We start from the raw sequence: 14792 nt of genomic DNA on the forward strand, positions 1-14792 counted from the left end.
ATAGCTGAATCATTGTTATTATTCCCCCTCTCTGCTATTAGCACAAAATCTGTGCTATATCATGTGGTAGCTGTGGCTACATTTGTAGCACAGTTGGCACATGCTGTGAAATAAATACAAACACGTGAACAGAGCTGCTACAAAATGAAGAACCTTAGCCAACCTCATGGATTATGGAGAATGCTGACATATTATGAAGTAGCCTAATGAATTACACTGTTGGCCCATTTTGACTGTTGCTGTCAGCTTTAACAGTGAAGTCAGGCTTAGCTCCATGGTGTTAGGCCAGCTTTGGAAATAAGCTAATAAAATCTTTATAAAATATTACTATCCTGCTTTAAGGGCTGAAGAGATGGATAATTCAGGAGAGAAACCAAACAGAATGGTGAAGGAGATGTCTCCCCTCCATCAGCCTTTCTGATTGGTTAAAAAAAAAACTACTGTATATACTCATGTATAAGTCTAGAAATTTAGGTCAAAAAATTGACCCCAAAAACCTAACTTGACTTGTCCATGGGTCAATGTAAGTATTGTACTGTATCTTAATTTTAACTTAAAAGAAGGAACCATTTCCTTGTGAAAAGCAAGAGCATAATATGTGAAGCACTCATCCCCTTCTACTCACTCATCCATCCAGTCTTGAGACTAAGCACAAAGAGTTATGTCTGCTGGATTTTTGTAAGTTCTTTAATATTGTTTTGCTTTGCTTCATCTTTTAGACTCTTTGCTATATGCCCCTAAATGTTACCCTCGAGTTATCCACGGGTCATAGCAAAATCCATTATTTTGACCCCAAAACTTGCCCTCGACTTTTACATGAGGTCGACTTATAGTCAAGCATATACGGTAGTAAAAAATCTCCTGTACCCAGTACAGAAATGTAGCAGATTGCCAACTGGAGACTTCCATACTTCCCCCAGTATGCCTTTCACTCAACCTTATGTAATCATGAAAAACAACCACTTTGAGCAAAAAGTCTTTTCAAGTCTAGTTTCTCAATTTCTTTTTCCTCAGAGTTTTAGGGAATCATATGTAAAGCCCTCAGAATGGAAAGAACAGGCTCTACCACTGAGATACAGTCTCGCTTGAAGAGAAAATGCTGCTCCTGCTTCAAACTATGTTATCAGTATTTGTATCTCTATCAAAATACATCATCAGCTAATGCCAAGTCTCAAGTATTAATTCTGCTCTACCAACACTATAATAAGCTTAAAACATTTTAAATATAACCAGGAAGAACACTATGCTGATAGGAGTACATGATTTTCACTGTCTCGTATCACCAGAGGCAGAATGAAGCCTTTCTTTTAGTGTGTTCCTTTATCTTCTTACATAACAGAATGGTTTCTAGTCTTCCTTAAAGGAGAAAGTAAAACACTCTACTTGACAATTCTACTATAGTGATGACATGACAACTGCTCGCAATAATGCTGGCAGTCCTTGATTTCACTAGTTCAATTTTACCAAATGTCTTAGAGGAGTGCCAAGGACTCAGCAAGGCCAGCCTGCAACAAAACCTGTTACTGCACTCCATTCCTGGTCAAGTCAGATCAAGGCCACCTATCTGGCAGTGGAGCATCTGAGGACCAGCATTATCCTTGGCAGGCAACTGAGGTGTGTGCCATTAGACCTCACAAACAAATCTGAACAAGGCAAGAAAACATTTCCCTCATGAAGGAAAGGCACTCTATACAGTATGTGCTCATTGGTGTACAGGAGTATGCTTAGGCTATGAGAAAAATATTAAAATCATTTTAAAAAGTAGGTTGACTATCATGTTCAAAGACCAAAGTAAGATCATCTAAAAAGACAGTTCCCAATCACTATGCCATAAAGAAATAGTGTCCAGGCCACAGTGCACCATAAACAGATATTTAATGACAAGAGTAAGCTGTTGAATACAAAATCTTCTAATAATTCCAGAAATTAGTACATAATAATCAAGTGTAATCCATATGATTTTATTTTAATGTTTCAGTATAGCATTTAGTATGTTGTTTTAATTAATTTAGCTTAAATATAAGTGTGTGTGTATACATGTATATCTTTTTTTCTTTTCTCTAAATTTTAATGTTAATTGTGAAGTAGAATTACTCTAGGGCAAGAAGCCCTAGAGGGCAATATGGTTGGAACTGACAGCGACTCTGTTGATGCCCTGACTAACATCTGGCATAAAGATCTCTCCAGGACTATACACAGTATCGCTCCCAAGCATCCTTTCCGGCCTGCTTCCAATAAGCAACCCTGGTACACGGAAGATCTCAGGGAAAGGTAGCGGGCCGTGCAATGACTAGAGCGCAACTGGCGAAGACACCAGCACTTAGCCAACAAGACACTCCTTGAGTCTCTTTTGAAGGCTTACGGAGTGGCAATAAGTGCAGTAAAACATTCGTTTTATGCTGCACGTATTGCGTCCACAGAGTCGCGTCCGGCAGAGCTGTTCAGGGTAGTGAGGGAGCTGACACAACTGCCCCCCTCCCTGAACCCTATTTTAGAACCATCGAAAGCCTGCTGTGACGAATTTAACAACTTCTTCGTGGATAAAATCTCTCGGCCGAGGGCTGATCTCAACGCCAGTATTTCTCCAGATCCTGTAAGAGAGGGTTCCAGAGCTTCCATGGACTCCATTAAACTGGATCACTTTGAGTTTGTGAGCACCACGGAAGTGGACAAGATTCTCCGAAGTGTTAGGAAAACAACATGCACTCTCGATCCCTGTCCTTCATGGCTGGCGGCCCAGGGGGGAACGGCGGTAACTTCTATGTTATGCCGTATAATTAATTCATCTTTCAGGGAGGGGCATTTTCCATCTAGCTTAAAATCTGCAGTAGTAAAACCTCTGCTAAAAAAGCCCTCCCTGGACCCCCTGATTCAGAATAATTATCGGCCTGTGTCACTGCTGCCTTTTTTGGGAAAGGTGATCGAGAGAGCAATTGCTTTCCAGCTTCAAGGGATCTTGGAAGAAACAGATTTTCTAGACCCATTTCAAACCGGCTTTTGGGTGGGCTATGGAGTTGAGACTGCCATGGTCGCCTTGGTCGATGATCTCCGTCTGGGCATGGACAGGGGAAGCGTGTCCCTGTTCGTGCTTTTGGACATCTCAGCAGCTTTCGATACCATTGACCATGGTATCCTTCTGGAACGCCTGGGGGAATTAGGTATCGGAGGCACTGCACTCCAGAGGTTCCGTTCCTACCTCTCGGGTAGATTCCAGATGGTGCAGCTGGAGGACTCCTGCTCTGATAAGAGGGAACTTACATCTGGTGTCCCTCAAGGAGCCATTCTGTCCCCCATGCTATTCAACATTTACATGAAACCGCTGGGAGAGATCATCCAAAAACACGGGGCGCGGTGTTATCAGTACTCTGATGACACCCAAATATGCTTCTCTGTGTCTCCGACTGATGCAGTGACTAGGGATGGCATCTCTCCTCTAAATGCCTGCTTGGAGTCGGTAATGGGCTGGATGAGGAAAAACAAACTCAGTTTGAATCCAGAGAAAACGGAAGTACTTGTGATAGGCTCTCCCGGTCCAGGTGGTGAAATTTGTCCACCTGTCCTGAATGGGGTCACGCTCCCTCTGAAGGACTCAGTTCACAGTTTGGGGGTGCTTTTGGACTCGTCGCTCCAGTTGACTTCTCAAGTGGATGCGGCGGTCAGAAGCACCTATTACCAGCTTCGGCTGATACGCCAGCTGCGACCCTACCTAGACCGAGGGGACCTTGAAACAGTGGTACATGCTCTGGTAACCTCTCGGTTGGATTTCTGCAATGCGCTCTACATGGGGAACCCTTGTACCAATCTCGGAAGCTTCAGATAGTGCAGAATATGGCAGCTAGGTTGGTCACTGGATGCTCCAGGGCCGACCATATAACACCACTTTTGCAAGATCTCCATTGCCTGCCTGTTCGCTTCCGGGCACAATACAAGGTGTTGGTTATAACCTATAAAGCCCTAAATAGCTTGGGCCCAGGGTACTTGGAGGACGCTTCTCCCCATATAATCTGCCCCGCACACTTAGGTCAGTCGGGAAGAATTTGCTGAGGATCCCAACAACGAGATATGTGTCAACCTCCAAAGGGCCTTTTCCATCTCGGCCCCTAAGATCTGGAACACCCTTCCCGACGAGCTCTGCTCCATCACCTCCCTGGATCTCTTTAAAAAGAAACTCAAGACCTTCTTGTTTCAGCAAGCCTTCCCCGATGTCCCTTGAGATCATGTGACTCCCCCCTATATGTATTGTATTATTGACCATATTCAGCTGGCTTGGTTTTGATGTGATGGTTTTAATTTGTATAATTGGGATGTTTTTATTAAAAGTTTTATTATGTATTGCAATTTTTGTACACCGCTTTGATCATCGCGGAAAAGCGGTTTAAAAATAAAACTTATTATTATTAGATTGTTTGCATTAAAACCAATAAAGTGTTGTGTGTGTGTGTGTGTGTAAAAACGGGATGGGGTGCGGTTGGATGGATGGACAAGTTTTCACTCTGTGAACTTTTAATAAAGCTGTATTTTAAATACAGTACATACATTTGGAACCTCCAAAGCACTTGGTATTCCTGATCAAAGGCTAAGAACAATTTTTGATCCCATTAATATACTAGAAAGCCTTACTTTCGTCCATCCGGGAAAAATTTGTTGGAGGTCCCTAGGTCACATTTTGTGAAGACCTCACAGAGGGCTTTTGCCATCGCTGCCCCTTCTCTTTGGAATAAGCTCCCTGTAGAGCTCCGCCGCTTCATTAGCTTCTTTTAAGAAAAATTTAAAAACGCATTTATTTTGGTTGGCCTTCCCACCTTAGTTAATTGTTCTTTCTCTGCCCCTTGTCCTTTTCCTCTTGACCCCAGACTATCGTAAATTGATTTTTTTTCCTTTTCTTGCCCTTGACATGTGTATTTTAGTGATTCCTGTTCCTATCCCCTGTAGCAATGTTTTTAACCTTATATTGTAACTGTTTTATCCTGTATTGTAATGTTTTTAACCTTTGTAAGCCGCCTTGATCATTTCTATGGAAAGGCAGGGTAAAAATAAAATTATTATTACTTTTCTGGATCATCTGTATATCAAAGCTGATAAAATGAACTAATCTGTTTGCATTATGTCCTTTTTAGGTTTGTTATGTGAGATAACTGATCAATTACTGATCAGGGTGACTATTCTTATCCTCAAAGTATCAAGCATTTGCTTTATTAATCATGTTTCAAACATGACTGAAATCTTAACTAGTTAGCAAGAACTAGGCTTTTAGTTTGAATATAACCCTTAATACACACAGTTCATGAAAACATGCTGAACAAAACTAAGAACTGGCGGTGGAGTGAGGTGAGGTGGGGTGGGGGAGATCATGATGTAAATAATAGGAATTCTTGAAGTATCATGATAATTTTCTACAGTTGATGGACAGTACACGTGCTTAGGTTGTCCTCTCACTTACTCTAGTAGATAGGGCTTAGATGATCTGAAACATAGGTAACCCATCTATGGGAGCAAGACCCTGCCAGTTTCAGTGTGACTGGTCTACAGCTGATCTGAGGTTGTTTTGTCTTGTACATATAATTCTTGTCAGTTAAAGGGGAAGACAGTTCTAGAAGGGCGGATAGAACAGTGTTGAGTATGTTAAATTGGTCTCATCCAACCCTTCTTGGAAGAAAAAGTCTCTTGAGTGGATAGGATCTTTTCCATAAACAGATCAAAGTGAACTTATCATGGTAACCCCTACACTCCTTTTGCCAAAGGTGGAAAGTATCGTTGGGTGGGATATCCAGAATCTGGAGTGGGTCCATCACTGTGCTAGACTCTTCTCTGCAAATACTAGTTGATATACCTACCTATTGAAACACTGTGTCAGAAAATGCAAATATGCTTATAATGGTGACCTGATCAATGTACCAAGGACCATATGGCTGTTTATGTCTGATACAGGGAAGTCCAACTTGTAGTGATGGATGGATTACCATACTGAGATGACCACTTGGCCACTCTATTAATGTCTAGTAGGGCAGTGTTAGTGATGAAGGCAGTTGATGTTGTCTCACTTCTTGTAGAATGAGTCCCTATCCATTTAAACACACCAAAGTCAGATCCCTTACAACACAAGGATATGCACTTTATCAATCTAGGATTACTTTGGATGCCACTAGCCTGACTGGTAAAAAATTGTTGCAATTAAACTTTGTCTTAACTGCCCTGCCCTTAACTGCCACTGCACATCTGGGATATGCCATTCCTTTTCTATATATATGTGGATGGTATAAACAGAGTGATGGAAGGAACACTTAGATAATTTATGAAATGAAAGATGGAATATGCAGAGTTCCTTTATGATGGAAAGGGTACTACCATTTGTATAGAGTGTGCACTAATACAATTGCAAAGAAAAACAGTAGTTTTAGAATAGAAACTTGAGTACCACCGTGTTCAGTGGTGAGAGTTTGAAGGGTATTGTGTAAATCCAACAGATTCTGTGTGAGGCCTTTCTTTCCTGTGTTTGCTGGTCTGGGGATTCCCAATATGAATTGAATAGGTAGCCATCCTTCCACAGAATGGTAATCTGGATAGCAGCAGCCACCACAGAAAGTTCAGGAAAGGAAAGGAAAAGAAGATGCAGAAGGAAATGTGATCTGATTTTCTCCAGTGATATGGTGACCTAGCATCAAATTGTCCACAGCTTGGGCTCGGTCCTCAAGGACGGTTCTCTCACTCCCCAGGCCACCCTGTTGCTTGCGGTAGAAAGGTCATACACAGCTCTGGACATATATTGTAAACCTTGCCCTGCTTATCAGAAAGGTGGGGAGCATCTGAATCCAGCATTTGTACCCTTTTTCTTTCTTGAGTTGCATTCCTCAGCCAACGAAGCTCAGACATTAGAATGTGAATCTGCAGCTTCTGCTTGCAATTCTTCAGGATGCAGCAGGGACTCAGTTGAATTTAAGATAGTGAGGTAGCCACACTGCTTCAGTGTGCTTTGCTTCAAAAAGGTTTTTTCACCAGTCCTAGACGTCCTAAGAGATGTCAGCAAATAGTTCCAATACCTCTCCATATAAAATATTTCTGATTATGTCTCCATGCACAAATGATGGCTCTCCTTCCTCTGTTTGGTTCAAGAAGGAAGCAAGGCGGAAGTAGAAGCATTTGTGGAAGAAGGAAAAGCTGAAGTGAGGTATGTGGCTTTGAAATTAGCAGAAATCAGTGTCATATCTGACCAGAGCTAGGCAGTACCAGAACTGGAAGGGACTTGTGATCATATGGTTTTGTGTACAGTTCATATCATCTGGGCCCTGCCTACCAGTTAGTGGAAAGAGCAACCTGCACAAAGATGCATTCCTACACTATAGGAAAAGTCAATTCACAGATAAAAATTGGAGAGGTTGTATGTGGTAAACATGCAACACATTACACATAATATGTTTTAGTTATCTTAAACATGTTTTTAACAAACAAACAAACAGATATTTACAGATACCAGATGGTATTAAACTATGAGGATCTTCCATTCCTCTAGATACTAATTCCACAGTCAGAACTCACACAAGCAGCCTCTGCCTACATGGCTATCATCTAGGAATGACCATATAACACCGGTCTTGAAGTCCCTGCACTGGCTGCCTATTAGTTTCCGGGCAAAGTACAAGGTGTTGGTGATTACCTTTAAAGCCCTACATGGCTTGGGCCCAGAGTACTTGGAACGCCTTCTTCCCTATTGTCCGTCCCACACACTAAGGTCCTCTGGAAGAAATCTACTACAGCCAAAAAAAATCTAGGCTAACATCAGTTTCCCAGAGGGCCTTTTCTATTACTGCTCCAAAACTATGGAACGACCTGCTGGAGGAGATCCGTCATATTTCCACTCTGACACTTTTAAGAAAGCACTTAAGACGGATCTCTTCCGGCAGGCCTTTCCAACTTAGTTACACTCCCCAGATATAGAGATACAGTGGTACCCCGGGATACGAATGCGCCGCCTTACGAAATTTCCGGGTTACGAAAAAAATCCATTTAAAAAAACTGTTCCGGGTTACGAAGGTTTTTTCGGGTTATGAAAAAATTTTTGGTGCTTTTCGGCGCTATTTCACACGAAATCGCGGCTTTTCCCCATTAGCGCCTATGGGGTTTTCAGCTTGCGAACTATTTCGGGTTACGAAAGCGGCGGCGGAACGAATTAATTTCGTAACCCGGGGTACCACTGTATATGTCCCCTCTGTCTATTCTTCCCCGCCTATCTTTCTGCCTATTTTTTGTTTAATGTTTTTAATGTTTTTATACTATTACTGTTTAATTCTCTTTTAGTATTGGGAATGGGGGGGGGCAGGTCTAGGGTTTGATTTTTTTTAACTCTATTGTAATTTGATGTATTTTACTGTTGTAACCCGCCTGGATTCTTCGTGATTGGGCAGGCTAGAAATAAATCTTTATTATTGTTGTTGTTATTGTTGTTGTATAGAAGTCACTCAAATGGAGAAAATTCTCCTCAAAAGACCAGAAAATAGGAACCTTCATTAAGGCAAGATAAGATATGCACAGAAAACATGTATAATTCCTCCACTTTCATTAACAGAGTCTGCTAACTCTGAATGATACCATCACACTTTAAGTGTTCTAGTGTCACAATGCCACACCTGCTGATATGAATTATGAACTGGAAACACACATGCTTTGGAAAGTAAGGCAGGACAAGTGAAGCACATCTATAGAAGATACTCTGTATGGGCAGCAACAAACTAGAACAGCCACAAAATGTCAAAGTAAATGAAGGACCATTGGCTAAATTCAGAATTCAGACTGTATTTTGTCTACTCTATTTGGTATACAGGAACAACAAGCAACTTATAAGCATCCTCACATGCAGAAGATCACAGTTCTGTAGTACTTACGTGATTTGATATTGGCGTCTCTATAAGTGCCATTGAGAATTGCAAGTTCCATCAACTGCATCTTTTTAAGGCTATCTTCTCCCTCTGCCTGCATAAATGAAGCAGATTATTAGAATCATAGTTTACAATATTAGCACAGCTGAAAAGAGCTTAACACATTCTAAGCAAAATATGAAATGGAAACATATTTGCATAATGGAAACATCCTCTGATTCCGCTCTACTCTCATGACATTTGTCCCAAATTCAAGAAAGTGTTCTTCTCAACTCTCTTTAATGAATGCTTCCCTATCTTATATACACTAATGCTTCCAATAACACAGAACTGTATCAAATGGAAGTTCAATGCAGGCTGTTGTTTCAAACCACTATAAAGTGAGCAATAAGTGCATGCTCTATCCCTGTTTGTTCCACATGGAATGTCTGGAAAGGTGCTGCAATCATGCAGACGTCCATGATACTGGGAGCTTTGATAAGCCACAATTCTCAATTAACCGTGTTCAACTGCAAACAGCTACAGCTCCTTTGCAAATTTTTCCAACAACACAAAGGGGTTGGAAATAAAAGAAGCAACAGTAAGAGCATACATCCCAACTCTCTCTATACAATTTAAAATTAGAATACCTCTTGCACAAAATGCTCTCTTCCATACTTTCTGTTACAAGAATCTGAAAAGGGAAACATTATGACCAGCCTTGTCAAAGTCTGCAAAGTAGGAGCTGAATCTGGCTTCCATTTGTGAAAGCAAGCAACAGATACTGATGGCATATTTGGAAAAATGTCACAGAAATCTACAGGCTCATCTTTTCAAAGTTACTATTCATGTCCATGTGTAGCCATTTTCCCATTTGGAATTTACATGTCACAGGCAGCTGCTTTAACTTTAATATGCACACTTCTATACACATGTGCTATACATTATTTGGTCATGTTAACAGATCTCAAAATTACAAATAATCAGCTGTATAAGTTTGTGCTTGTATTCATTTTGAAGATGTATTGAAGGTGAAATGTGAACTTGTATTCTGCATGATAACTTTATGGGTATTGAAACTAAGCAAATAGGAATGTTTTGCTTAAAATGTCTTCATATTTGCAATACACTTCCAGTCCCAGATTTAGCCATAGGAAAAGATGAAATAGCCTACCACAGTAACAGATAATTCTACTCATATCAGGGCTCTGAATCAATTTAAATTTTATTTTGCATATTTTTAGGCTACATAGCCAAGCATTCACTGATGCTCAAATCTCATTTTACACAGTTCCCAAATCTCTTTTTGAATGTCATAGCTTTAGCAATCCAATCACTTCTAACAAGATAATGTTTGGAGGTTTATTTTTTATTTATTTTATTTTTTTGTTTTGTTTTTACTGCACAAGGACAGCAACTTTTCCCTGTTATCTTCACTATTAAACTCATGAATTTTGTATCGCTCTCTTATGATTTTCTACTCAGAGACTTGTATCAAATGGTACAAAAACACACTTTAAGTGGGCCCTCCACATTCACTGGGGTTGGGGCACATGACCTCCATGAAAGTGGAAAACCTGCAAATAGAAAAACACAGTTTTTTAACCTAAGAGACCACCTCTCTAGGAAACTCCAGGTCCTCCAGTGCAACTCTTTGGTCAACATCTGCCAAAAGTTGACCATAGAATCATGCTGAAGGACCTACAAATGCCCAGAGAAGCGTTTTCTCTAATAATGTCTAGATCCTCCGGCACAACTTTATGGTCAATTTCCAGCAGAATTTCTCTGGAGGACCTAGGGATTCTTAGAGTGAACATATTAATTAAATCCTCAAATAATGAAAACCATTTAAGTCAACGCTGCAAATGTGGAGGGTTGACTGTATAATTTTATTTATTTATTACAACTTACAATTACCTAATGTCCATACAATGTCTTAAAGTTCAGATATCTCTATGGCATTATCATCTACTGTAAGCAATGAGTACAAAAGAACAATGAAGATTTTTTAAAAGACTACCTGATATTAAGGAATCAAATCATGTTCTGAGAGGAAGCTGCTTTAAACAACCATCTATAAGGTCTGTAAGCATCATTTTTATTATTCAGTTTAAATTAACATAACTGGCTTAAGCCTTGTATCTGACATAAATGAGAACGACTCAAAGCTTCTTGTTGAATTCAATAATGTTTTACTGTATGAACTATATACCAACATGTGCTATAAACACACTCACAGAGATTTACTAGAAAATTATTCTCACAACTATAATTCTCCATAGCAATAGCCAATGTTTCAGCCAGATATTCCTATCTGCAACATTAAAAAAAAAATTAGAAGTCGCTGTGCTAAGAGTCTGTTGCCTGTTATAAGTCTCCAGTACAGTACTAAGATTTTAGAGCTTATTTATACATTTTTCTTCTTCTCTCTGGTATCAGATTTATTGAAATAATGCTGATGGTTCTCTTCAAAACCCATTGAAGAAATATTATTGTGCACAGGAAGATCCAACAGACTCTGCTGCTTACTATAAACCACAGGCCAGTCTAACAGCTTTCAACCAATATTCAGTAACTGTAGCTATGTTAACTTCAAGCATGACATTTTCATATGTGGATTTATCCATTTATTTCTTTAAAATATCTGCACCCTGATGAAGTAGACTGAAATCTATAAAAGCTCATGCTCCTAACTTCTTTATTTCAGTTAGTCTCAAAGGTGCTACAAAATCACTAGTATTTACAGGCTCCTAAAAACCCACTGGGTGACCATGGGCAAGTCACACTCTCTCAGCCTCAGAGGATGGCAATGGCAAATCCACTCTAAAGAAACTTGCCAAGAAAACCCTATGATAGGATGGACTTAGGGTCACCATAAGTCAAAAATGACTTGGGGGCACACAACGACGACAACAAAATTCATTTCTGGCCTTAATTCAAAGTGCCAGTGTTAAACTTCGAAGTTTGAAATCATGGTATCGAAAACAGCACCTGTTCCTGTAGATTCATACCCAAGCCTTGAAATGCAGATCTACAGTATGATAAAACCATCACTAATAAACCCATAATTAAAGCAAGCAGACTTCAGTTTAAGTATCCCTCCACCCAAAAAAAGCAATGTTGTAAAAAGGGACTAAACTCTACTAAGGGGTTGTCTGCATGGACCAAAAGGTCCGGCTTCACCCCTTGCTTCATGTCATCTAGTTTAAACAACACAGGCCAAAACTCCCTGGGCAGCATCAGATCCAAGTCTGCCTGCCCAGGCACAGTCTGACCCCAGAATCTTTACCACAATGATAAAATATTCCTGGTTTTGCACCGGGTTTCTAAGAAATTCTGTGGCAAAACAAGCCATTCAGACAATCTCCTTGCCTGTGCTCCTTACTTTACTGGCTATTAATCCAATCAAAAAGCCCCCCAGTTACCCCATCCGATATGGAAACAAGGCGTCTGGCCATGTGGGTATAGCCAGGTGCCCAGTTTCTGCATCAGACAGGGCAAATGGGGGGGGGGGGGCTTCTCAGTTGGCTCAATGGCCAGCAAGGTAAGGAGCTGTGCTCTGGTCCCAGGTTGGCATGGGAACACATGTGTGAATACCTGACCCAGCCCCGTGCTGACCCAGGGATCAACCAGGGTAAGCACCGAAGCCAGGAAAGCATGGGCTTGGCCCTTGTTTTCCTGGCCTGGAAAAAATAGAGAACAATTGAGAAGTGCTCAGCCATGCTCAAAGACTTCCCTAAAAAGCTATGTTTTAAGGAGGCAGTGAAAAGAACATGCCCATGGAAGCAGGCAAACTATTATGTCAGTACTTCAATCATTCTATTATGTCAGTACCTCAACCAAAAGGTAAATGAACAGTACATTAGAACCACAATAAACTGTTTCCAAGTTGAGTGGATTTGAGTGTGCAATTTCAAAGTTTTCTCTTTCTATTTGGTGGGAATGTTTGACATACAACACTCGAACTTAATAACCATCATAATGATTACCATTTGTTTATGCATTTATTTATGTATGAATTTATCTGTTTATTATTGTACTTATATCCCACCTTTCTCCTTAAATGGGACCATGCATGAGAAGTACAAAGTAAACAGAATTTAAGATCAAAAGACAGAAACCTCATATATACAGTAGATATTCCTATGGCAAACTCTTATCAAATTTGTGTAAAAAATGAGACTTTTTTAAAGGAAACAAAACAAAAAAGAAGTGCTACTCAAGATGTATCCTCCAACTCCAATATTTAGCCAGGAACATGTCTGATAGCAAGGTGTAATTAACTACAGTATATAGATATGCTGAGCATTTAAAATTCATGAACCATTTCAGAGGGTTTTCTCTCTTAAAAATAACCACACTTTTTCCAATTAGAAGCTAAATTAAACTTCAAATACAATTAAAGAATGTGATCAGTGTTGGAATTAAAGGCAACTATTCTATCATAAGTAACACATGTTTATTTTTTTACAGAATTATTTTAAACTTTTTTGCCAGCAGCAAGCTTCTTAGCTGATATTTAAGCAATGTGTGCATGTGCCTTCAAATTGCCTGTTGAATACGGTGACCCCATGAGTTTCATAGGATTTTCATAGGCAAGGAATACTCAAGATATGTTTTCCTTCCTCTAAAATATAGCCTAAAGCTCCAGGTACTTACTGGTGGCCTCCCATCTGAGTACTAACCAGGGATGACCAGGCTTAGCTCAGATCAGACAGGATCTGGTACCTTTAGGTATTTATATAAGCAATACTCAAGGCAATTTAATGTTTGGCAAAACCAACCTGATGATGGCTAGCAGTTTCCAAGACAAACTGGATTATATTAATAATAATAATAATTTGTTTTATTTATATATCGCTATTCCAAAGATCATAGCGGTGAACAGCAAGTAAGCTAATTAGCAAGTAAGCTAATTTGCCCCCAACAGTCTGGGTACTCATTTTAGTGACCTTGGAAGGATGCAAGCCTGAGTTGAGCTTGGGCCCTTTTGCTGGTCTTGAACTCGCAACCTTGTGGTTTTGAGTGAATGGCTGCAGTACAGGCATTTAACCACTGCGCCACCAGGGCTCCTTTTTTTCACATATTTTTATTTACAACTTTATATTAGAGCTGGTTATCAGAAATATTTGACATACTCTAACTCAGGGGTCAGCAACCTACGGCCCGCAGGCCGGATCTGGCCCAGCGAGGCCTTGGGACCGGCCCAAGCCTGGTCGTGCCGCCGATTGCCGCCCCCGCTGCAGCTTCTGTGCCGCTCCGGGCGCCATTTTGAGTTCAGCCACCCCCACCCCCCAGTTGTCTAAGGGACAGCAACCCGGCCCCCGGCTCAAAAAGGTTGCCTACCCCTGCTCTAACTGTTCATGATAGTGAAGTACTGTGAAATCTATCTTGCACTCCACTTCTCTCCTATACTGGATTGGGGGGGGGGGCACCCAACCCACACGTATATTTCAAGTCTTGCATAAAATTAAATGCTATTATTTAGACTGGGATGGATGCAACATTACTAATCACCCAGAACCGTGGCTGCAGCTGTACAGTGCAGATCTTTAGAGGAGGCTGGGATGGCAAAGTCAGGACCTCGACATCTTGGGGCTTGAGGGCCTCAGTGTGCCATCCCAGCCTCCTCCAAAGATCTGCACTGCACTGCTGCAGCTAGGGTTGCCATAAGTCAGGACCTCCAAACCGGGACAAATGTAGGACAACGATTTCAAATGTAGGACACATTTATAAAAATGGAGGACATGCAAAAAAAATTGATGCTTTTTAAAAAATGTTAATATAAATGCATGTTTTCTTAGGCATGATCAAAGGGAGGCCATTTGGGCATTTTCCTAGACAGATGGCAAAAGGACTTCCTTTTCGGCCCAAACCACCCCCCTCCATTCCCCTCCGTTCACCACACATAACAGCACATTTGGGCACTTCACGTGGCTTTAC

General features: G+C 40.7%; 1 protein-coding gene across 9 annotated transcripts in view; it reads right to left on the reverse strand.

The window, feature by feature from the left end:
• Positions 1 to 14792, reverse strand: part of QKI (QKI, KH domain containing RNA binding) — a 194712-nt gene that overhangs the window by 40997 nt on the left and 138923 nt on the right. For all 9 annotated transcript variants that reach the window (XR_006104603.1, XM_042474590.1, XM_042474563.1 and 6 more), the window contains exon 5: positions 8877 to 8964. Coding sequence is in view for 8 of the 9 variants with exons in the window: in XM_042474590.1 (XP_042330524.1) it covers positions 8877 to 8964 (88 nt within the window). In the remaining variant the exon portion in view is untranslated. The remainder of the gene's footprint in view (positions 1 to 8876; positions 8965 to 14792) is intronic.

Source organism: Sceloporus undulatus, chromosome 1 (assembly GCF_019175285.1).
Source record: "Sceloporus undulatus isolate JIND9_A2432 ecotype Alabama chromosome 1, SceUnd_v1.1, whole genome shotgun sequence".
Lineage (NCBI taxonomy): Eukaryota > Metazoa > Chordata > Lepidosauria > Squamata > Phrynosomatidae > Sceloporus > Sceloporus undulatus.